The sequence below is a fragment of the Notamacropus eugenii genome, chromosome 7 (assembly GCF_028372415.1).
Source record: "Notamacropus eugenii isolate mMacEug1 chromosome 7, mMacEug1.pri_v2, whole genome shotgun sequence".
NCBI classification, from domain to species: domain Eukaryota; kingdom Metazoa; phylum Chordata; class Mammalia; order Diprotodontia; family Macropodidae; genus Notamacropus; species Notamacropus eugenii.
In genome coordinates, this window is record NC_092878.1 from 4,237,684 (window position 1) to 4,260,591 (window position 22,908).

General features: G+C 40.2%; 1 protein-coding gene across 1 annotated transcript in view; it reads left to right on the forward strand.

The window, feature by feature from the left end:
• SHC4 (SHC adaptor protein 4) overlaps positions 1-22,908 on the forward strand; it is a 155,825-nt gene that overhangs the window by 23,363 nt on the left and 109,554 nt on the right. The window contains exon 3 of the mRNA XM_072625095.1: positions 11,056-11,126. Coding sequence (XP_072481196.1) covers positions 11,056-11,126 — 71 coding nt within the window. The remainder of the gene's footprint in view (positions 1-11,055; positions 11,127-22,908) is intronic.

Here is a 22,908-nt window from a genome sequence, read left to right on the forward strand (position 1 = left end):
ACATCCGATTCCTCATTTTACACATTTGATCCAATTCAACCAGCACTCATCAGGCACCAGCTATGTGCCAGACACTCTGCTGGATTCTGGGGGTACAAAGACATAAGTGAAAGAGCCCTTGCCCTCATGGACCTTACATACTACTGAGGAAGACCATCGGAGGAAAACATGAATGAGGGAAGGAAGGAATGACATCTTTAAGCACTTCCAATTTATTAAGCCTTTCCCAGTCCTCGATCTCAGTGCCTTCCCTTTGAGACCTGTTATGTGTCTTGTTTGCTTGTTGTCTCCCCCATTAGACTTTGAGCTCCTTTAGGACAGGGGCTGTCTTTTGTCTTTCTTTGTATCTCCAGTGCTTAGCACTATGCCTGCCACACATTAAGAAATACCAGTTGAGTAACCATATGCCAAGCATTGTGCTAAGCTCTGGGAATACTAATGGAAAAACAAGACAGTCTGTGTTCTCAGAGAGCTCATCTTCTAAAAGGGGAGACAAAACGATATCTGGACAGTATTTCTTCTCATTGTACTCATGATAAAAGTGTGTCCAGCCTAACTAGAACCCTTTCTTATAGGAGGATTCCATTGTAGGGATGGGAGGGACACAAAGTGCAGATATAGGACAGATGGCAATGACTGGTATGCGTGGCTATCCAGATAGTAAAGCCCAGTGGTCTACCATCTGAAGATAGGGCTTGTACTTGATGATTCCCTGCTCCTTGAAGCGGTCTGAGTGGCCATGTCTGCCATGGTAGAGGGCCCCAGGCCCACAACTCTTGGGAAAGGGGAAGTAATTCTGAGGTTCATAGTGGAATAGGAGCTCTGAGTTGCTTCCCATAGAGGGTGAAGAGGTGGTTAGGTATAGCATGGGAAAAAGAGGAAAAATGGGGGAGTGAGAGATACTGGTGGTATCTTTATAGGAAGTAGTCTGGGTTGGGGGGGTAGGAACTTGTCATCTACCTTGTCATCTCCATGTTCCATTGCTCAAGGGGTATCATGTAGGAGATATTTTTCCAGTTGTTTTATGAAAAGTGTTTTGTAACAGTGTCCATATAGCTCCTGGGTTTGCTTTGGCAGGTACACTTCCTGTGATTTTTTTAAGGCCTCAATAAGTCCTTAAAAGAAAGATCCAAACTTCCAAGTTACTTTTGGTTTTTGGAACACCAAGTCTTCATATTAGATGGCAAAGTCAAGATGCTGTAAAATCATGCTCCTCCATCTGACTAGTCCCACAGCAAAACCTCAACCTGTAGCACTGATGAACCAACTTTTAGAACTTTTTGCTCTTCGATGAGAAAACTGGGATCCAGAAAGATAGAATGACTTAGTGGCCACTGTAAAGAAATTTCACGAATTTGGTAAAACGATATCAGGACAGTATTTTTTCTCATTGTACTCATGAGAAAAGTGTGTCTAGCCTAATTGGGACCCTTTCCTAATGCAGACAGTACTCTGGGCCTGGATGGAAGAAAGCCTCTTAAAAATCTCTAGAGGCTTCAGAAGGTAGGAACTTAGCTTAGACTTTAAGGAAGCCATGGGAACCAGAAGGGGGAGGTGAAGAGAGAGAAAATTCCAGATATGGGTTACAGCTAATGAAAATGCTCAGGGTCAGGAGATGGAGTATTATATGAGGAGGCCAATGTCTCTGGATTGTAGAGTACATAGAGGGCAGTAAGGCATAAAAAGATTGGAAAAGTAGGAAGGGGCCAGATTATGAAAGGCTTTAAAAACCAAATATAAGATTTTCTCTATATATTCTCTATATGAGAATAGAATGTAAATGCCTTGAGGCTAGAGACTGGGATTTTTTTTCCCCCTTTTTCACACTTCTGGTAACTAGGACATCACCCTGTAATGAATTGTTTTTTAAAACCTTAAAATATTCTAGAATATAAGCTATTAATTATTGTGAATTATTGTTATTAGGGCTTAATAAATGTTTAGTGAATTATTATTCTTGTAGAGTTATTGGAGTATGCAGAGGGATGGCCTAGAATGCTGCCTCTTCCATTTACTCACTGTGTGAGGGACCATGGCCACATTGAGGAAAACCTCTGGGCCTCAGTTTCCTCATCTGTAAAATGGATTTAATAATGACCTTTATGAACTTCAGAGGCCATCTAGTCTAGCCTTCTTCTGAGAAAACTGAGGTCCAGAGAGGTTGAATGATTTGCCAAGATCACAAAGTTAATAGGTGCTTAGCTCTGCCTCACTTAAATCCAATTGAAGAGCAAATCATCCCCTTTCGATGTCATTGATCCCCTTCTAGAATGGAAAGTGGAACAGCCACAAATGCAGGTCTTAACTCCCAGGCCAGCATCCTTTCTGCTTCACTGCAATGCCTGTCTTTGTTCTCTACTGGCCTCAGAGTGGTCCTGAGGATTCAGTGCCATAGCTGTGAAAGCACTTTGCAAATCAAAACGCCCATACAAAGGTCAAGCTGGATTGGTCAGCCGAGCTGGGTTCAGAACTGTGGGCAGAGCTGAAATTTCTTCCTGTTCCAGAAATTTGTCAGAGCAGAGTTGGATATGGGGCTTTGCCTCTTGGCATGAAGACTCACAGAAGAATCTGGATGCTTGGCATGTTTCTCTTGCCCACATAGGTGGTGTCTTGGCTGGTAATGTTTGCATGCAGGTTTATAACTTTCAGAAGTTTAGAATTTGCATCCCCCTCTTAAAGTTTTGGGATTTCCAAAAGTGACAGCATGCCATTGAGCTGCAATTTTCCTTGGGGCTTTTGGGGAGCAGACAATTTGTTTGCAGGACCCAAGATTGCTTGTTCTATGGGAGAAAGACACTTCTATTTATGAGCCGCCTTAGAAAGCAGAGTGAAACTGTAGAAAGACCGATGGACTTCCAAGTCGCAAGTTGTTCAGTTGTTTCAATTGTGTCTGATCTTCTGTGACCCCATTTGGGGGATTCATGGCATAGATACTGGAGTGGTTTGCCATTTCCTTCTCTGGCTCATTTTAGAGGTGAGAAAACTGAGACCAAAAGGGTTAAGTGGCTTACTCAGGGTCACATAGATAGTAAGCGTCTGAGGCCAGATTTGCATTCAGGAAGATGAGTCTTTCTGACGCCAACCTTGGTGCTCTATCCATTAGGCCACCTGACTGCCCCCAACTCACAAAGCCTGAGTACAAATTTGGACTCTGCCCCTCTGTGGCACTGGGCAAATTCCTTATGAATGTGCGTTGCTTTCTATTCTAGAAGGGGACCAATGACATCAAAAGGGTGATGTCTTGACTTGCTCTTGAATTGGATTTAAGTGAGGCAGGGCTGAGCACTTATTAACTTTGTTGTCTTGGCAATCGTTCAACCAATGAGTTGGATTAGATGATCTCTGCCATCCCTTTTGTACCTATGATCATTTTTATCTTAACACTTAAATGTCCTGTTAATATGGAAATGGAAGGAGAAAACATAATTTAGAGTGGGAGATAGTTTGGAGAGGCAAGAGATGTGAGGCATGAGGAGACCCACACAGAAGAGATAACCAATGTCCTTTAATTTACATTAGCAATTTAGTTATCAGTCACTTATAGTTTAGTGTGAAAGAAGGATCCCAGAGCAATGTTTTTAAATGAGGAGAAAAGAGATTTAGCAGGATTCTGGACACTTGAAAAGAGGGAAGCAGAGGGGAAAAGAGTTTCAGAAGGGTAGAGCGAACTGAGAAGAATGACCTCTGCCTACTTCACAATTTTGCCTAAGGTGAGGCATGTGTCATGCATGGGGACCACTCAAACTTAAATTGGGTCAGGAATTTCGTGGATCTTCACAGAGTTAGAGCTTACTGAGGTAAAGGACTCACTCTCCTCTCACTGCTTTCTATATAGACCCACATAATCTCTAAAAAGTTCAGTCTCATTCCTCATTAACATCACTAAGGTATGGGAATTCTTTACAATCTCAGCAACTCAGGTTTATAGCAGCCCAGAAACATCAAAGAAACCTAGCTCCATTCCCCATGACATAGACGTTTGAATTATTTTTGCCCAAAGCTTTGCACCCCTGGGAAGAAATGTGCAATGTGCTTTAAAATCTGCATATATTTTCCAAGTCCGTCAGAGGATTTATTATGAATGATTAATATCTGTTTGCCAACACCAAGTATAGCTCTTTATTTAGGAAATGTTTAGAGAGATCTCTTTCTTGCTCTTGGTCGGTGGCTGTTTATCTGTTACTTGTGTTGGCCACTCCTCACTAGTCCAGAAGGACCTGGTTCCCATTCAAGGTGACATCTTAGCTAATTCCCATTCGAGGCACATGATTTTCACTTTTCTCCTGCCATGATTTTTGATCTTGCTTTTCATGAACTTGGCATTGCATTCCAGTTACTTCAAGGGAAAGGATTCTGGTTTCCTCTGGTTTGCCCCATTTTGTACTAGAACCAGAACCTTCAATCAACTTATCTGGGAAGACTTTTCTTGAGGAAATAGCGGTATGGATTGCATGGGAAGGATTTGGGCTATTTTTGAGATTTCTTGAACATTGCTGGGGAATTTCTTAGCCTAGATTCCTAGAGAGCTCTGGGAAAATCTCTCCCATCACGAAGTTCACTAGTGTGGGGTGGGGGTGGGGGGCGTCAAATAAAATGAATAGCCAAACTGAAAGAGAAAGAAATTTCTTAGTGAACGAAGGTAGATTCCCTTCTATACAGTCAATGGAAGCACTTTTAGCCTTCCAACACAACTGCCTTCAGTTTTCCATCATCCCATGTCTTTGCCCTATGCCCAGAATGTCCTCTCTCCCCTCTTCACCTGGTGAATACACCTTGAAGTCACAAATGCTACTTCTCCATGAAACCATCCACCAGTCATCCACCAGTAATGACCTTTGCCCTCAGATCTCATATAGCATTTTGTTGTGTAACTCTCTAATGTACTTAACATGTAGCACTATGTATTATGGTGATCATGTGCTTGTGTCTCCTCTTGCTCTAAGATTTACGCCCTCTGAAGGCAGGGACAGAGTCTTTTCTAAACTGTCTCTTTGCTCTGCATATGGTAAGAGCTTAATAAATGTCTGTTGAATAAGTGACTGACTGACTCAGTGAATGGGTGCTAGGAAAGTACAAGTCATCGTCCTTGAGGAGTTTATAATTACTTAATATTCATGAATCATGAAACAATACCAGGCAGTACTGAACTAAAGGCAGTGAATAGTAGATAGTCGTAGACTTATAGTCATAAAGTCCTTCTTCTAACTTTTACTTCCTATGTGAACCTAAACAAGTCACCAAACCTTTATGTGCCATAGGCACGTTCTTAGGACTTGTCAGCTAATTTGTAGAATTGTTGAGACCTGTGGTGGGGGAATATCTCCATCCTGATGAAACAACAGATCTTTCCCTGTCCTCAACATCAGAGTTGTCAAAAACAAATCCCACCAGCTGCTTGCAGCCCATAACTCTCTTGAGTGATGCCCAGATCAGATTAAAATGTAACTGAGAATTATTTGATAAAACTAATAAAAATACAATCAAACATAGTTGATATTAATATATGGTTTTCTAAGTCAATGTCAGGCTGTCCAGTCTGCCCGAAGTGTATGTACATGGAAGGGAGTAGTAGTAAGAGAGAAATCTAAGAAGGTAGGTTGTCCCAGATTCTGGAGGACATTGAATTCAGGCAGAAGAGCTTGAACTTCATTAGTGGGCAACTGGAAGACACTAAAGATCTTTGAGTAGAGGAATGCATTATTCTGGCAGCTGTTAAAGCCCAGACTGAACAAATATTAGCAATGCCTCTGAACATCCAAGGATTAGCTAAGGCTAGAAAGTTAAGTGATCAGTCTGTTCGATTCTGAATGGAAGTTCCATATTAGCAATGCAGGTCTCAGCCAAGTTAGGGCTTTTATTTACATTCGGGCTCGCTTCTAAACAGCTCTCATTCACTTTCATTATTTCAATTCTGCTCCACCAGTCTTCCCATGATGTCACCCTACTTTCCCTAGTCTTTAGAAACCCATTCTCTGGGGAGACAAGTATTGTGGAATGAGACATTGGCCCTAAATCGGAAGACCTAGGCTCTTGAATCCTAGCTTCGGTACTTACTACTTTGGTACCCTTGGGCAAATCATTGGATTTTTCTGAGTTTCAGTTTCATAATTTGTGAAACAGGGATGATTTTATACTACCTAGATGGTTTAAAGGAAAGTGTTGTATAAATAAAAAGTAGTATAGTTATTTTGGTTTCATTAGAAGTCAAGTAGGGCAGCTAAGGGAAAGCAGTGGATGGAGCCTTGGGCTTGGAATCAGGAAGGCCTGAGTTCACATGTGGCCTCTGACAAGGGCAAGTCACTTAACCCAGTTTGTCTCAGTTTTCTCACCTGTAAGAATGAAGTTGGAGAAGGTAAGCCGTTCCAGTATCTTTGCCAGGAAAACCCCACAGGGGGTCACAAAGAGCTGGACACAACTGAACAAGAAGAGGAAGAAGTCCAGTTTGGCGCTACTTACATAAACCCATTCTAATGATGATTTTTCATACTCATTATGTAGCCCTGGACAGTGGGCTCAAGGATGGTGAGATCAAGTCCCAGCTGATTAAAATTGCATTGACTGACTGAACCCAAGCCAATCACTTAAATTTATTGAGCTTGGGCACACTCATTTATCATCTCTGGGTCTCTCTTTCCTATTAAATGGGGGATGAACATATTGATCAATGGCCCAATCAATCCACAAACATTTATTAAACAGTCACTATGTGTCAAGCAGGAGGGGGAGGGGGATGGCACAAAGACAAGGGAAACAGTTCCTGCTCTTTAGATGCTAATATTTCATCAGGGAAAACGACACAGCACGTAGAAGTAACTGCAAACATATACACGGTAAACACAAAGTCATTTCTGTAGTCAGATCGTCTGCAGGACCCTCCCAGCTGAAGGGATCGGTAGAGACCTTGTGTCCCTGGTGGTGTTTGAGCTGAGCCTTGAAGGACTCTACAGGTTGTAAGAGTTGGGGGTGGGGTGAGGAAGGAGTGAATTCATTCCAGACATGGGAGATGACTCATACAGAGGCAGGGAGAAAGGAGATGTAATGTCTATATGGAGCAAGACATTTTGTTGGAAGATAGAATATATGAAGAAGAGTAATGAATGTGTAATGAACCTGGAAACAGGAAATGAGGCTGGAGATAGAGAGCCAAGGACTGTCAATGCTGAACCGATGAGTTTATCCTAGAGACAAATGGGAGCCATGGGAGCTTTGAGGTGGGCGGTCGTGGTGGAGTGCCACGGTCAGACCTGTGTTGTAGAAGTATCTTAAAAGGGATAGCAAGTTGTACATAATAGATTTGCAGTTTCATGTGCAATCGCCTTTTGTGATTATATTGCGGACAGGGTTGTTTTCTTCCATAAACTAAAAAATTACAATTTAAAAATGTAACATTTTGGTAGATGCGTGGGGGATGGGTTAGAGAACTGGGAGATCCGAGGCAGGGAGACTAATAAGGAAGAGATGATGAAAACTTCGTTTGACTTTACCCTGGCTCATGCCCATATTAATAAGCCAAATCCCTCCTCAGCCAGCCCTCAGAACCCTTGAGCTTCAGCCTATATCAGTTTGTGCAACAAAGAAGTAGACAAATGTCATTTTTAGACACCTCTCTCTCTGTCTCTGTCTCTCTGTCTCTCTCTCTGTCTCTCTGTCTCTGTCTCTCTGTCTCTCTCTCTCTCTGTCTCTCTGTCTCTGTCTCTCTGTCTCTCTCTCTCTCTGTCTCTCTCTGTCTCTCTGTCTTTCTGTCTCTCTCTGTCTTTCTGTCTCTGTCTCTCTCTGTCTCTCTGTCTCTCTCTCTCTGTCTCTCTCTCTATCTCTCTGTCTCTCTCTGTCTCTCTGTCTGTCTGTCTCTCTCTGTCTCTCTCTCCTCAGATCTTGCCATTCTCTAGGGAAAGGTCTTTGAACTAAAATAGGTTTTTGTGAGTCAGTGATAACATCAGTTTCATTCTGGGCTTAATGGTAATTTGTTGCAAAATTCCGGCATGATTTCCTCCCCCCACCCCCTACTTCCTTCTTAGAGTAGCCTCTCCTACCCAAGGTGGAATGGAAACTCATTTACTCTTGGAATGATCATGGGGTCTGACTCATGTTTCTTCCGCATCTTTCATTGTATCCACGTGAACTAAGGGGAAGCGTATCCCTGTGCCCGTTACTGGCAGGCCAATAAAGGTGGGTTCTGAGCAGAGAAACGTTGTAGAGAGGAACATTGCAAGTGTTTTGCTAGTGGGCAAAGTAGGCAGTCACCCATCTAGGGGTGATTTGAGGAGCTCTAGGGAAGGCATTTCCCCATGCCCAGCAAATTCTGCCTTGATTTATTCATTTCTTTGGGCTAGTCTTTACCCTTCTAAAATGCAAATGCCACTGGAAGAAGGGGTAATAATTTCACCTGAATATTAGAGACTTCTTTTAGAAAGCGTTCTCTTCTGGTCCAGCAAAGGAGTTTGTACTTTGTTCAAGAAGCAACAGGAAGCCAATGAAGATTTTTTTTGGGGGGGGGGTGAGAAGTGGGGGGAATAAATGATGAACTTGAAAACCCTGTGGGCTATTGAGAGAAAGGGTACTCCAGGTGTGCCTGAGGAAGTCGCAGAAAGAAGAGACAGAGTGTTGTGTAGAGCCAGCCATAGGGTGGGAGCAGAGGTGTGTTGGTAAATAGTTAACAAAACATCCCCCACCCCCAAATGTACCCATGACATGCTTTACTTTTAATTTACATAATTAACTTGTTCTCCATTACTTTCTTAAATCTAGACAATTCACCAAACAATAATTCAAGCTCTGATTTGTAGTGTTTGTTGATTTTTGAGGTGTAAATGTTCGCACTGAAAATTTAACAATCATCTCTGCTGCCTGGTTCCAGCACACTCCGGGTGAGGGTGACCTGTGGGATACTTGAGAATTCTCTACTTGACTTTATCGGGTTTTTGCCTAAATAAAAAGCTCCTCCTCCCACACCATCCTCAACCTAAATCCTTTGCTTCTCCACCCTATCCCTGGGTCTTTGGATTTAGCTAGCAAAAATTGAAATTTTATAGCCACTTAACCGTGAAGCAGCTGCATCATTGACCAGGGGAGTCACTTCTCTCTGGCCTTGTTTCATCACTGGTAAAGTAAAGAAGATAGATTGGGTGACCTCTAAAGAGCCTTTCAACTTCAGCTTTCAACAATTCTTCAGTGCAAAGGGACGTGTGACTAGATGGTAGGATGATGGCGGGAGTAGATTGAAAAAACAGATTTGGAAATAGGAATTTAAAGGTCTTCAAGCTCAACCGCTTCATTTTACAGATAAGGAAACTGAGGTGGAGTGAGGAAGTGCCTTATCCAATGTCATTTGGCTAGTAAGAGTCTGAGGTAGGATCTGAACTCAGGTCTTCCCGACTCTCAATCTAGAGGTCTAACTATTATTCCATCTAATTGCCTAAATTAAAATGAAGGGTGGGAGTATGGACTTGATAATGCCCAAAGCCCCTTTCAGCTCCAAATTTATTGACCTATTATTCTTAAAACCACCCTGCAAAGTAAATTTTATCACCATTTTACAGATGAGGAAACTGAGGCTGAGAGAATAAATGACTTGCCCAGATCACACAACTAGTAAATATCTGAGGTAGGATTTGAGCTCAGCTCTTCCTAATTCCAAAAAGGACACTCGTGTCCATGAGTAGTGTCAAGCTCAAATAGAAAAGGATCTTTATGGGTGGCATATTGACTTAGAAAACCACAAATTGACATTATCTGTGTTGTATTGTGTTCTTATTTATTTTGCTAAACATTTGCTAATTATAGTTTAATCTGGTTTGAGCCATGAGTTTGACATTTCTATATAACATGTCACCACTAGCTGCCTCTAGCAGAATGTAAAGTCCTTAAGGACAGGGGTTGTTTTCATTTTTGTCTTTGTGTTTCCCTTGCCTAGCTCAGTGTCTTGCAACTACCAGGCTTAATTGCTCGTTGGGCTGAATTCTCTAGAGTAGTAGGTCAGAAGAGATCTAGGCTGAATCTGGCCTTTCCAATTTACTACCTGAGTAACCTTCACTAAAACTCGGTCCCACAGGCAACTTCCCAGGATTTATCTACTAAATTACAGTTTACGAGTGGGAGAGGGGAGTTTGCGCACCAAGAGTTCCACACCTGAGGAAACCACATGTCAAGAGAGGACAAAATACACTGATTTCCACCCCGCCCCTGCACCTTATTCATTCCACAATAAATATTTAATAAAGAGTAGTTATATTCAAGACAATGAAAAGAATGCTAAAAAAGGAGGCAGGCATAGCCTTTGTCACGGTGCTTTGCCAAATCGTTGCCTTAACCTTCCCAATACTTGAATTTGGGTTCTAATTCTATAGGAGGATAATGGCCTCCCCCTAAATGGCCTCTCCTTCAATGGTTTATGAAAGGGAGAACCCAGTTTGTGACAGCTCTGGCTAACCTTCCACAGCACAAGCCAGAAGCCCTCAGACTACTTTGAAAGGAAAGACGAACAGAAAAGTTATCATTTCTTTTTAAAAAATTTTGTTAAAATAGTATATTATTTCTTCCCAATTACATGTAAAACAATTTTAATATTCATTTAAAAAAAGTTTTAAATTCCAAATTCAATGTCCCATCGTCCCCCCAAAGACAGTAAACAATGCTGTGGGTTACACATAGGTGATCATGGAAAACATATTTCCATCTTAGTTATTTTGTGGAAGGAAACTTGAAAGCTGTCGTTTCTAAGAAATGATTTGCAAGGTAGGTCATTGGATGCTTACAAAACAAAGAACAAAACTTGGAGAAAGGCTACTCCCCATTTAATGGGGGTGCTGCTGAGTTTCTTGTGTATTTATACCCAGAGTCTTACCGGTCATATGTCCCCTGATACTGAGATGCCCAGGGCTAATATTCAAATATACAACCCCAGGGAAAGCTGACAGGACCTGATTTGATGAGGATGATTTCTAATATCTTCAATGTGGGGCTGCTAAGGTGAAAGCTGTACTTTTTGTGTCATGATCTACATTTTCTATGGGTTTGGCTTTTTTTTTCCTTCATGTGCTTTTTTCCCCCTTACTCCAGTACATAGGCTGTGTTGAAGTGCTGCAGTCGATGAGATCCTTGGATTTTGGCATGAGAACCCAAGTTACAAGGTAAGACCGTGGCATGGCAATGAACTTTAAAACTACAGTGGAAACCCAGCATTGTTTCTTGCTGTGCATCTTGAGAAGAAATAATTTATTCCCTCCCACTTCTTGTTCTTTTGTGGGTTTTCAGGGATATATGGGGAGATAACCTGGTATAATGAGGTAGACAGCTGGCCTTGGAGTCAGGAAGACCTGAAATCCACCTCTGAAATTCTCTGTACTGTTGAGATAGAGTCAAAACTCAAATGGATATAAAAGTCCTTGTAATCCATCCTGCCATGTGAAAACCGAGGCCTGTGACTTGTCCAAGTTCATACAGGTGGTATTTGGTTTTTTTAGGGGTAAGCATTTAAACCAAAATTTGGTTTTTATTTATTTTTTCTATATAACTTTTTTATTTCATTAAATATTTCCCAATTGCATGTAAAAATTATTTAATAATCATTTAAAAATTTTTTAGTTTCTATTTTTCACTTTATTTTTCATGTTTTTTACCTTTTGATCTGTGTCTTCTTTCACTATATGACTAATATAGAAATATGTTTTCCATAATTGTACATATGTAACCTATATAAAATCATTTACTTGAGGGGGAAGATGAAGGAGGGAGGGAAAAAATTTGGAACTCAAAATTTTTAAAAATGAATGTTAAAAATTGTCCTTATATGTAATTAAGAAGAAATAAAATAATATTAAAATGTTTTTGAGATCTATATTCTCTCCTTTCCTCTCATCCACCTCCCTCCTTGAGAAAGCTAACAATTTGATTTTTATTATATATAAAGTTTATATATATAAATAAATATATATTTATTTGTACATATAAATATATATTTAAATATATTTTTCCACATGTGAGATCATGCAAAACATATTTCTGTATTATCCATGTTGCAAAAGAAAACACAAACAAAATCTAACAATAAAAATAGAATTTTATAACTATGCTTCAGGCTGTATTCATTGTTCTTCAGTTCTCTCTCTGGAGGTAGATAGCTTTTTTCGTCATGACTTCTTTTGGAATTGTCTTGATCAAAGTAGCTGCATCTTTCACGGTTAATTATCCTTATAATATTGTTGGTATTGTATACAATGTTCTCAGTTGTTCTGCTAGTGTTACTTTGTATCAGTTCATAGAAGTCTTCCCAGGTTTTCCTGACAACCATCCAGCTCGCTATTTCATACAGCACAGTAGTACTCCATCACGATCATATTTCACAACTTGTTCAGCTATTCCCTAATTGATGGACATTCCTGATTTCCAATTCCTTGCCACCACAAAAGAGCTACTACAAATACTTTTGTACACATAGATCCTTCCCCCTTCCATTTTTGAAAAATCTCCTTCGTATACAGACCTAGTATTGCTAGATGAAAAGGTATACGCAGCTTGATAGCTTTTTGGACATAATTCCAAATTGTTCTCCAGAATGGTTGGACTAGTTCACAACTCCATCAGCAGCACATTAGTGTCCCAGTTTTTCCATATCCCTTTCCAGCATTTGTCATTCCCCTTTTCTGTCATGTTAGCCAATCTGGTGATTGGTGATGAGGTATCTCAGAATTGTTTTAATTTACCTTTCTCAAATCAGCAGTGATTTAGAGCATTTATTTATATGACTATTGATAGCTTTGATTTCTTCTGAAAATGGCTTGTTCATATCCTTTGACTTCTTATCAACTGGGGAATAGCTCTTATTTTTTATAAATTTGGCTCTGTTCTCTATATATTTGAGAAATGAGGCCTTTCTCAGAGAAGTCTGCTATAAAAATTTCCCCTCAGTTTCCTGTTTTCTTCTAATTTTGGCTGCACTGATTTTGTTTGTGCAACAGTTTTAATTTCATGTAATAAAAATTATCTCTTTTGCTCCCTGTAATTCCCTCTATTTCTTGTTTGGGTGTAAATTCTTGCCTTGTAGGATTTTGTTTTTAAAAATTCAATTTACACATAATTTTTTCTGGCAAATACATTGCATATAGTGAAATCAACATATAGTGAGACTGGGAGACTATAGTAGTTAGTGTTTATTTGGGGTTTCTATACTGACAAGCTCAGTTAAGTCAGGGTTTTAAAAATTATTTTCAAAGGAAACCGAGAGGCTCAACAGGAACTTGTACATATAATTTTTTTGAGGCAATCAGGGTTAAGTGACTTGCCCAGGATCACACAGCTAGTACATGTCTAAGTCTGGATTTGAATTCATGTTCTCCTGACTCTGGGACCTGTGCTCTATCCACTGTACCACCTAGCTGCCCCTTGTAGGTAAAATTTAAAATTTTATTTTTTTAATTATTGGATTAAAAACATTTAAGGTAATATTAGTTTCAAATCCAATTCTTTTGTATTTCTCCAAGTCATATGCCACATGAGAGAAATCTGGGTGAGGAGAATGAGGACGGTGGAAAGCCTTGAGATCATGACATGAGAATTATCCGAAGTCAGTAGGCCTATTTAGCCCTGGGAAGAGAAGACTTTGGGTGGTGGGATAGAAGAACCAGACATGGTGGCTATCTTCTGGTATTTAAAAGAATATCCTCTGGAGGAGAAACTAACTAGAATTTCTCTGCTTGGCCCCAGTGATTGGGGACCATGGGTGAAAGTTGTAAAGTGGTAAATTTATACCTGCCTAAAGGAGAAGCTTATTGATTAAAGCTATCTGAAAGGAGAATGAGTGGGCTGTTTCAGGAGACAGTGGGTTGAAGTTCTTCAAGCATTGACTGGATAACTATTTGTCACCAATATTTTCAAGGGTGGCTTTTTTCAGATATGGGTGGGACTGGATGCCTTCTGAAACTCCTGACTGATGTTCTTTCTGTGAATGAATCTTTAAAGTCCCTCCATCTCTAAGTCCTATTATCACTTAAATGTCTAACATGTATCATTAAAACATCTTTCTGTTTTGTTTAACTTTTCATATTTAGGTGTTTTTTTAAAATAATAATTCCCTGATCAAACATTTTGAAAACTCTTAGGATGGCGCATTGACTATGAATTCATTTTAAAACAATAAAACCTTTTATGCTTATATTCTCTTATAATGACTCAGATGTTACAGTATTAACACTAATTAATAGATTTAGCATTGCAATGACAAACTTCCCCTGTTCATCTGCCCTGGTAATGGAAATTTGCTATGAAAGGAAAAAGAGGGACATGGTTACAACATTATCAGGACTGTCCCTTCAAGGGCACAGATTGATCTGACACAAGCTATATAACGGGGATAAACTCCCTTACCTATGTTTGATTCTAGGAAAGAGTCATAGTAAACAGCCAATCATACAACAAATTCCACATTTTTCACAGGTTATCATATCCATGCTGAGAATTAACCAAGTGGGAAAATTTCCTGTTCAGAAAGGAAAAACACCATGGGGAAGCTGAGTCAGGAGGCTCCTACCTACACAAGGTTGTCCCTTGTCCCCTTAACTTTTCCCAGGGATAGACATCCACCCATAGCAATTCTCAGACCACATCCCCTTTGGGCAGCACATGGTATTCTTCTTGAATGATGGACTGTTGGTTTTATGACAGTTCAGAGAATCATATTTGAAATAAAAAACAGAATAATATCAGAATATAGACCCACAAGATTTTAACTCAAATAGCCAAATTTCACTTATCACAATTTAGAGCCAGATTATTATCATTTTTGCTTATGTTTCAATGATAGTTAGCAATGAACACACATAAGGACATTTCATTTATCCTTCATTTATAAATTAAGAATAATCACATTCTGGAGTCTTACACATACATCAGTTACATGATAGTTGACTCAAAACCCCCTGAAAAATCTGGCTACTGTAAGTCAGCAGACTAACAGATTGCCTATTAACTCCTCACACAAAATAAAATCTTTGACTCTAAAGTCTATTGTTATTAAGTTGGTTCAAAGATGTAACTTCAGTACATACTATTTATTAAGAGATACAATTTCATAATTTTCATCAGCAGTAGCCAAATAATCTCAGATGAAACTTGCTCGTCACTCTAAAGATTCTTGTAAATCTCCTCACTTTGACTGGATGTTGTCCTACTTTCTCCAGCTTCAATACTTTAGCATTTTACAACATGTTGTCAGCAAGACTGATAAGATCTTATGATTTTGCCCAAGTAGAAAGTCCCGAGGAACTTCACAGATAAAGATAACTTAAAGAGACATTTGCTACTATTTCTCCCAATAGTATGTCCTCAGTATTATCCATTTTTAAAGCAAATATGCCCCATTAAACATTTTTACCACATTTTTTAACAGTTCATTTTATAATCTAATATATCCAGATTCAAAGAGAAGTTACTTTTCTAGCAGCAATTCTGATATAAAAGTTTCCCAAATTTCATAGTATAAGAAAAACTTTTGAAATAATATATACTATATGTAATAACATACACATTATCATATCTTTAAAACATGAAACAAAACCTTTTACCAGTCAGGTGACATCAGATTACTTGAATGTATTACCAAATTATCTTACATAGATACTATCTGTAACAGCAAGGACCCCAGCATACACAGGAGGGTCTGTTGTACAGGTACTTAGATCTGCTTTTCTCAAAGGGAAGCAACTTTTGAGAGGTCAGCAATCACTTTAATCAAACACACATATCATTCACTTAGTTCAGGGGAAAAAGGCAGCACCCTGAACTTCAGAGAAAATACAGAGAAATAAAGACCAACAGACAGGGCTTCCATAAGTTACATACATACATCACAGTCATGGGCAGATCCAGCTTTCTGACCATACATTCATAGTTACTACAGAGAGAAGCACCAGCCTCTGAGTTTTCAAAGCTGAGGGGCGTCTTAACAGCTGCCCAAAGTCTGGTCTGACCAAATAGACACTTCCAATAAGTAAACCCCAAAATGAAACCTCTCCTTAGAGTATATATATACTTTTCAGAGCCAGAGGGCATCACTACCTTGAGAACCAGTGCCTCATTAAAAATTAACAAAAGGTATGGGCCTTCCTACAAAACAGATCTCCCCTAACCAAGCTTCCCTTAATGGACAGGTCCATTAATGGGTGGGGAAGATCTTTAACTCTCATTAACATTACACTATCACTTTTGCCATTCTCTATGGATTGCATTCAAGATCAATATAGAGAACTAACATTTACACAGTGTAGGCCATGTGCCAGTCATTGTGCTAAGCACTTTACATTTATGTGATCCTCACAGCAACCCTGAGAGGTAAGTATTATTATTATTATCTACTTTACAGATTAGGAAATTGAAGAAACAGAGGAGAAGTATCTTGCTTAAAGTCATGTGGCTAATAAGTTGGTAAAAGAGGCACAAAAAAATACTGAAGAAAATAACACCTTAAAAACCAAAATTGGCCTAAAAGTAAAAGAAGTGCAAAAATTCACTGAAGAAAACAATTTCTTAAAAAGTAGAATTGGCCAAATGGAAAAAGAGGTACAAAAGCTTACTGAAAAAAAATAATACTTTAAAAATTAGAATTGGACAGGTCGAAGCTAATGACTCCATGAGACATCAAGAAACAATAAAACTTAGTCAAAAGAATAATAACATAGAATAAAATGTGAAATATCTCATTGGAAAACCAATTGACCTGGAAAATAGATGGAGGAAAGATAATTTAAAAATTATTGAACTACCTGAAAGCCATGATAAAAAAAAAAGAGTCTAGACATCATATTTCAAGAAATTATCAAAGACAATTGCCCTGATATCTTAGATCCAGAAAGTAAAACAGAAATGGAAAGAATCCACTGATTACCTCCTGAAAAAGATCCCAAAATGAAAACTCCCAGGGAAATTATAGTCAAATTCCAGAGCTCCCAGGCCAAGGAGAAAATACTTCGAACAGTCAGAAAGAAACAATTCAGTTATTGTGGAACAGAAATCAGGATCACACAAGATCTAACATCTTCCATGTTAAAGGCAGAGGGTTTAGAATATGATATACCAAAAGGCAAAGGAGCTAGATTACAACCAACAATAACCTAACCTGGCAAAACTGAATATAATCCTTTGTGGGGAGAATGGTTTGTTCCAACCAATCCTGATGAAAAGACTGGTGCTGGTTTTGGGGTCTGCAAGTTTTTGGTGCTTCCAAGGTGGTGTAATCAATACAGACGTATGGTCACTGCTCTCCTGGTTTGCACTGTATTCTTTACCCAAGAAGATCCCTACTCCTCTGCACTTGTAAGCACTAGTGCTCCTCTTGGGCCTGGATCTTTAACCAGGTACCATGTTCTCTTGTGGCCACAAGTGCTAGTACTCCTCTCTGCCTTGGAATTGAGACCAGAGCCCCTGCTCCCTTGTGACCAACCATATGTGCTCCTCTCTGCCCTGGAACTGTGACCCAAAATCATGTATAGGCAATAGAGTTGCCAGTCAGTTCCAGCTGGACCCAGTGCTAGCAAAGTGTATGCTATAATCCCTTTCTGACTAGTTGTCCAACCCCTTTACCATCTTTGGGCTGAGAATTCTGGAAATTGCTGCCATTGTCACAGCTGCCTCCACAGCTTGCCATTGGTGCTGCTACTGTGTGTGGTCCTGACTACTCTGGTGTCACAGACCTCTCCTGCCAACCTCCTAAGTTGTCTTAGGCTAGAAAAATGTCTCACCCTGACCCTTTGTTGGCTCTGCCACTTCAAAATTCAATTTAAAGTGTTATTTTAAAGTTATTTGGAGGGGAATGTTGGGAGAGTCTCCAGTGAAATAGCTTTTGCAGGTTCCATTGGCCTCATTTTACAGACAGGGAAATTGAAGCAGAGAGAAGTAAAATGGGCTATGATCCCAAAGTCCTATAGCCTTTAAGTACCAGAGGCAAGTTCAGATTCAAGTCTCTTCTGTAATTCAAGCCAGTACTCCTTCCAGCTCTATGGTGCTGTCTCTGAAAACAAAACAAACCTTGCTTGCTGAAAACAAACTGATCAGAAAGACACTGAGCCCCCAGAAGCAAGAGCTTGGCTTATTCCTCCTTTCCTTGAGTGGGCTGGACTGAATGTTCTCTCATCAAGAAGTTAAAAGAAGACTTTGTTCCTCAAGAAGCTATTTATACTTTGTGTCCAAGTGGGGAAAAAATATACCTTTCTCAGGACAGGCCAAGAGAAATATCTTGGGCCTAGGAAATGTTTGGAGTCCTAACTTGGTTGTTATCATGAGAAATGCTTCTGCATCAGTCAGTTGATAAACATTTATTAACTATGATGTGCCAGGCACTGTGTTAAACGCTGGAGATACAAAAAAGGCAAAAGATAGTTTCTTTTCTTAAGGAGCTCACAGTCTAATGGGGGAGACAGTTTGGAAACAACTGTGTACAAATTGGATAGATGAGAGGTCATCATCAAAAGGGAGATACTGGAGTTAAGGGGGATCCAAAAAGGCTTCTTGTAGAAGGGGGGATTTTAGCTAGGACTGGAAGGAAGCCAGTGTGGCCAGAAGACAGAAATGGGGAAGGAAAGAAATCCAGGCATGGGGACAGCCAGCACAACTGTGAGGAGTTCGCAGATGAGGGTTAGTAAGGAGACCAGTGTTACTAAATCTTAGAATACATGGTTGGGGTAGGGGGTGGGGTAGGGGTAGGAATCCAAGAGACAGGAAATGTAGGGAGGGGCCGAGATATGAAGGGCATTATAAGGCAAGCAGAGGATTTTCTATTTTATCTTGGAGGTGATAGGCAGCCACTGGAGTTTATTGAGTAGGGCATGGGAGGGTGGCATGGTTAGATCAGACTTTTGGAAGATCACTTATTAAGTACATACTGTGTGCTGGGAGCTATGCTAGTGGACAAAGATGAAAAATAAGTGGTCTCTACCCTCAAAGAGCTTATATGCTTTTAAGACAGAATTTTATATATATATCATCAGCACACTATGACATACTTTGTCATACCATCCACCATATTAGATGTTTCCCCCCGATGGTTTTTCTTTCTAACAGCTCAATCTAAAGTGGGAAAGAGGACTGATATTTTTCAAAATGACTATGATGTAATAACAGAAGGCATCCGTAAAACTCATTTTCTAAAATCATCACTAACAACAGGAAGTAATCCTTTCAAGACATGCTGCACATCGTTGGTGCAAGGGGACTCCTACTCACTCTCATATTAATCTGTCTTCTTCCTCTCCATTTTGCTTAAAATTTTAATATACACTCAGTAATCAAAATGGACAAGCTGATGGTTGGGTTGGCCAAACCCTGGAGAAACCAGCCACAAACCAGAACTTCTGCTGGAGCCACAGGGACTGCTGGACATGAGCAACATGGCATTAATCAAGTTTTCCTTATTCATGAGATTGCAGACTCCTGCTTCTATGAAGCGGAATTGGGATCTGTTAGATAACTGGTCTGGGGTTACTGCCTATTAAGACAGGGCATAAGATTCATCCTCTCTTGCAGAGCATATTGTAACCTATTTATCTGTCCCATTTCGAGAGGGAGGGAGGGAGAGAGAGAGAGAGAGAGAGAGAGAGAGAGAGAGAGAGAGAGAGAGAAGAGGAGAAGAGAGGAGAGGAGAGGAGAGGAGAGAGAGAGAGAGAGAGAGAGAGAGAGAGAGAGAGAGAGAGAGAGAGAGAGAAGGAGAGAGAGAGAGGCACAGAGAGAGAGAGAGGCAGAGAGAGAGGGAGAGAGGGGGAGAGAGAGAGAGAGAGAGAGAGAGAGAGAGAGAGAGAGAGAGAAGGAGAGAGAGAGAGGCACAGAGAGAGAGAGAGAAGTAGAGAGAGAAAGAGAGGCAGAGAGAGAGAGAGAAAGAGAGGGAGAGAGAGAGAGAAGGAGAGAGCTGTGCTTTCCCCGGCTGCTGCTATGGACAGTAAGCCTGCTCTGCTGATTCGGTGTGAGGTAAAGCAGCAAAGAAGCAGAGATCCTAATTCAGAGGATGCTGTAATAGGCTAATTTCCTGTCTGTAATGCTATTGCTCCTCAGCAGTGACTCTGCAAATTTAATTCGTTATCTTGAAATTTTAATTCTTTGGCTTCAGTAGGACATTAAGGATAGTTCTTTGGAGACAACATATCCTTGTAGTGTGTGTGTGTGTGTGTGTGTGTGTGTGTGTGTGTGTGTGTGTGTGTGTGTGTGCAGCCATCACCTGCAAAATAGCTCCAAGGTGTTATAGGAGATTTATACAAGGACCTGGTAAATTGCCCAAGATTTACCAAAACCTGGAACTTTCATTTGGAAAAAGTATTTTGAAATGGTTAAATGCATCATTGTAGAGGCAGTGTATCATTATAGGAGTATAGGGGAGTGGACAGAGAGTCATGCTTGGAACCAAGACAAACTGGGATCAAACCCTATCTCTGACAGTGTGGCAGTGTGACCCCAGGTGGGGCAGTTAGCCTCTGAGTGCTCTTGGCATCTCTCTAAGACAATAGTTTGTACAGCAAGTGTTGACCTGAGGGAGTTTCCTATACCATTGAAATCACTGGTCTGGTCCTTATTCCAATACCTAAAAGATTAAGTATCTGTATTTTTGTTATAACTTACTTTGCAGCAACCTCTTCATTTTAAATTGGGCTGATCTGTGTTTAGATTAGCGATAACTGTGTGTGAGGAGGTGGAGTTGTTTCTGAATGTACATCTGGGCACAGATGGGTATGTTTATAGGCCAAATGGATGAAGGGACATGTACAGTATATGATCATGTGTCTATTCGAGCTCATGATTGGTAAGAGCAAGTCTTAGGTGGATAAAATTGGCAATGTTTAAATATCGCAAAAGTCCTCTTTCATATATTGGTGTGTATGACCTTGGGCAAATCATTTAACCTCTACGGAAGTTGAATTCTCATCCATAAAATGAGAGAGGTTGAACTTATTGAAAATCATAATGGTTTTGGAACCAAAGGATTTAAATTCCACCTCTGATACTTACTACTTGTGTAATCTTGGACAAATCACTTAACCTCTCTAGGCCTCTGTTGCATCTTCTATAAAATGGGAGCATTGGATTAGATGGTCTCTTAAGGTGCTTTCCAGGTCTAAACCCATATTATCCCTTTAAATTTTAACTCCATGATCCTGACTATACACATATCCATAGAAACACATAAATGAAAATGCTGGAGTTGGATGGACAATTTTTACCTTTTACTGCTTTGCTGTTCGTTGGGCCATTTTTTCAATTCCTAAGACCCAGAGCTCTTTTCTTAGTCATTTGACCTAAGAAGGAAATCTAGTGTTTATAGTTGGAAGTTGTCTTTATATCTGTCTTGAGAATTTCTAGCAAGATGTTTTAATGTGTCTTTTAAAAAAAGTCTGTGCTAATGACTTTGTCATGGTCTTCCAAGGAAGTGTGATGGGCTCTATTAGGATGCCAAAAGAGCGTCAAGTGTCATGAAAGGTCATTTCATCTTTCTGTAACAGAGAAAGTGTTTACTAAACATTTGTTAAATGGTTGAACTTGGAGGTACTTATATAATACTTTTGTTGTATTGAAACCTAGTCTAAGTTTTATTTCATGTAATTAAAGGTAGATAGAATAAAAGGGGAAAGAAGGGCAGATTTTCTGAACTGGGCTAATTTCCCTGTCTCGTCTTTAATCTTCAACTTCTCTCTATTAGTTCTTTCTCTACCACCTCCAAATATGTCCAAGTCTCCTGTATTCTTTAAAAATAAAACTTCACCAGAGGACCATACCAAGGCCCTTTTCTACCTCTCGTGAGTTTAGCTTTCATCTCTGTGTCAAGGACTACCAGATTATCTATCTATCTGTCTGTCTGTCTGTCTGTCTCTATATCTACATACACACACACACACACATACACACACACACACACACACACACACACACACACCTATCCCCAGACTCTCCCCCTAAGCTTCTATCCCTCATCACTAGTTGACTATTACATATTTCAAACTGGAGATCCTGGAGGCAATCCAAATTCAGTATCTCTAACACTGAACTCTTTATCATTCCCTTTTCCCCCAATACTCCCTTCCTTGAAACTTCCCTATTTCTGTCCAAGTCATCACCATCTTTCCAGGCACTTAGATCCATAACTTGAGTGTGATCCTTAGGCGTAACCCTTGGGTGTCATCCTCTTCCTGCTCTCTCACCCCATGTATGTGATCAGTTGCCAAACCTTGCAGTTTCTCCCTTCACACCATCTTGCATCTGGCTTCTTTTCTCCACACACACGCTCACTGCCTCAGTTCAAGCTCTCGTCATCGCCAGCCAAGAATATGGTAGCAGCCTCCTAATTGCTTCAAGTCGCTCACCACTCCCAGTCATCCTACACATTGCTGCTAAAGTAATTTTCCTTTAGTCCAAGTCTGTCCCTCCTGCTCAGTCAACCCTGATGGCTTCTTAATGCCTCTTAGATGAAATATAAACTTTTCTGTTTAGCTTCTAAAACGCTGCATTTTATTCCAAATAAATTGGAATATTTTGCCCCCAAACATTATTCCAGCCTCATTGGACAGTGCTCTCCCTTCCCCACTCTGTAATCCAGCCAACCTGGCCTTTCCCCCGCTGTTCTTTATATTCAGCACCCCCTTTCCTATCTCTGGCCATCCCCCATGCCTGGAATTCATTTCCTCCTTACCTCCACTTCCTAGAGTTCTTCTCCTCTTTTTTAGAGGAGTGTCCAGCACCATCTTTCCTGATCCCCTTCTCCAGCTGCTAGTGCCCTTCCTCCCCACACACCTTCTATTGAACTGCTTTGTGTATATTTGTATTTATTCACTTTATATTCATACTACATCTAGTTGCTTCTCTGCCCTATTAGAATGTAATTCTCCTGCAAGTAGGAATTGTTTCCTTCTTTGTACTTGTATCCCCAGCATCTAACATGGTGACCAG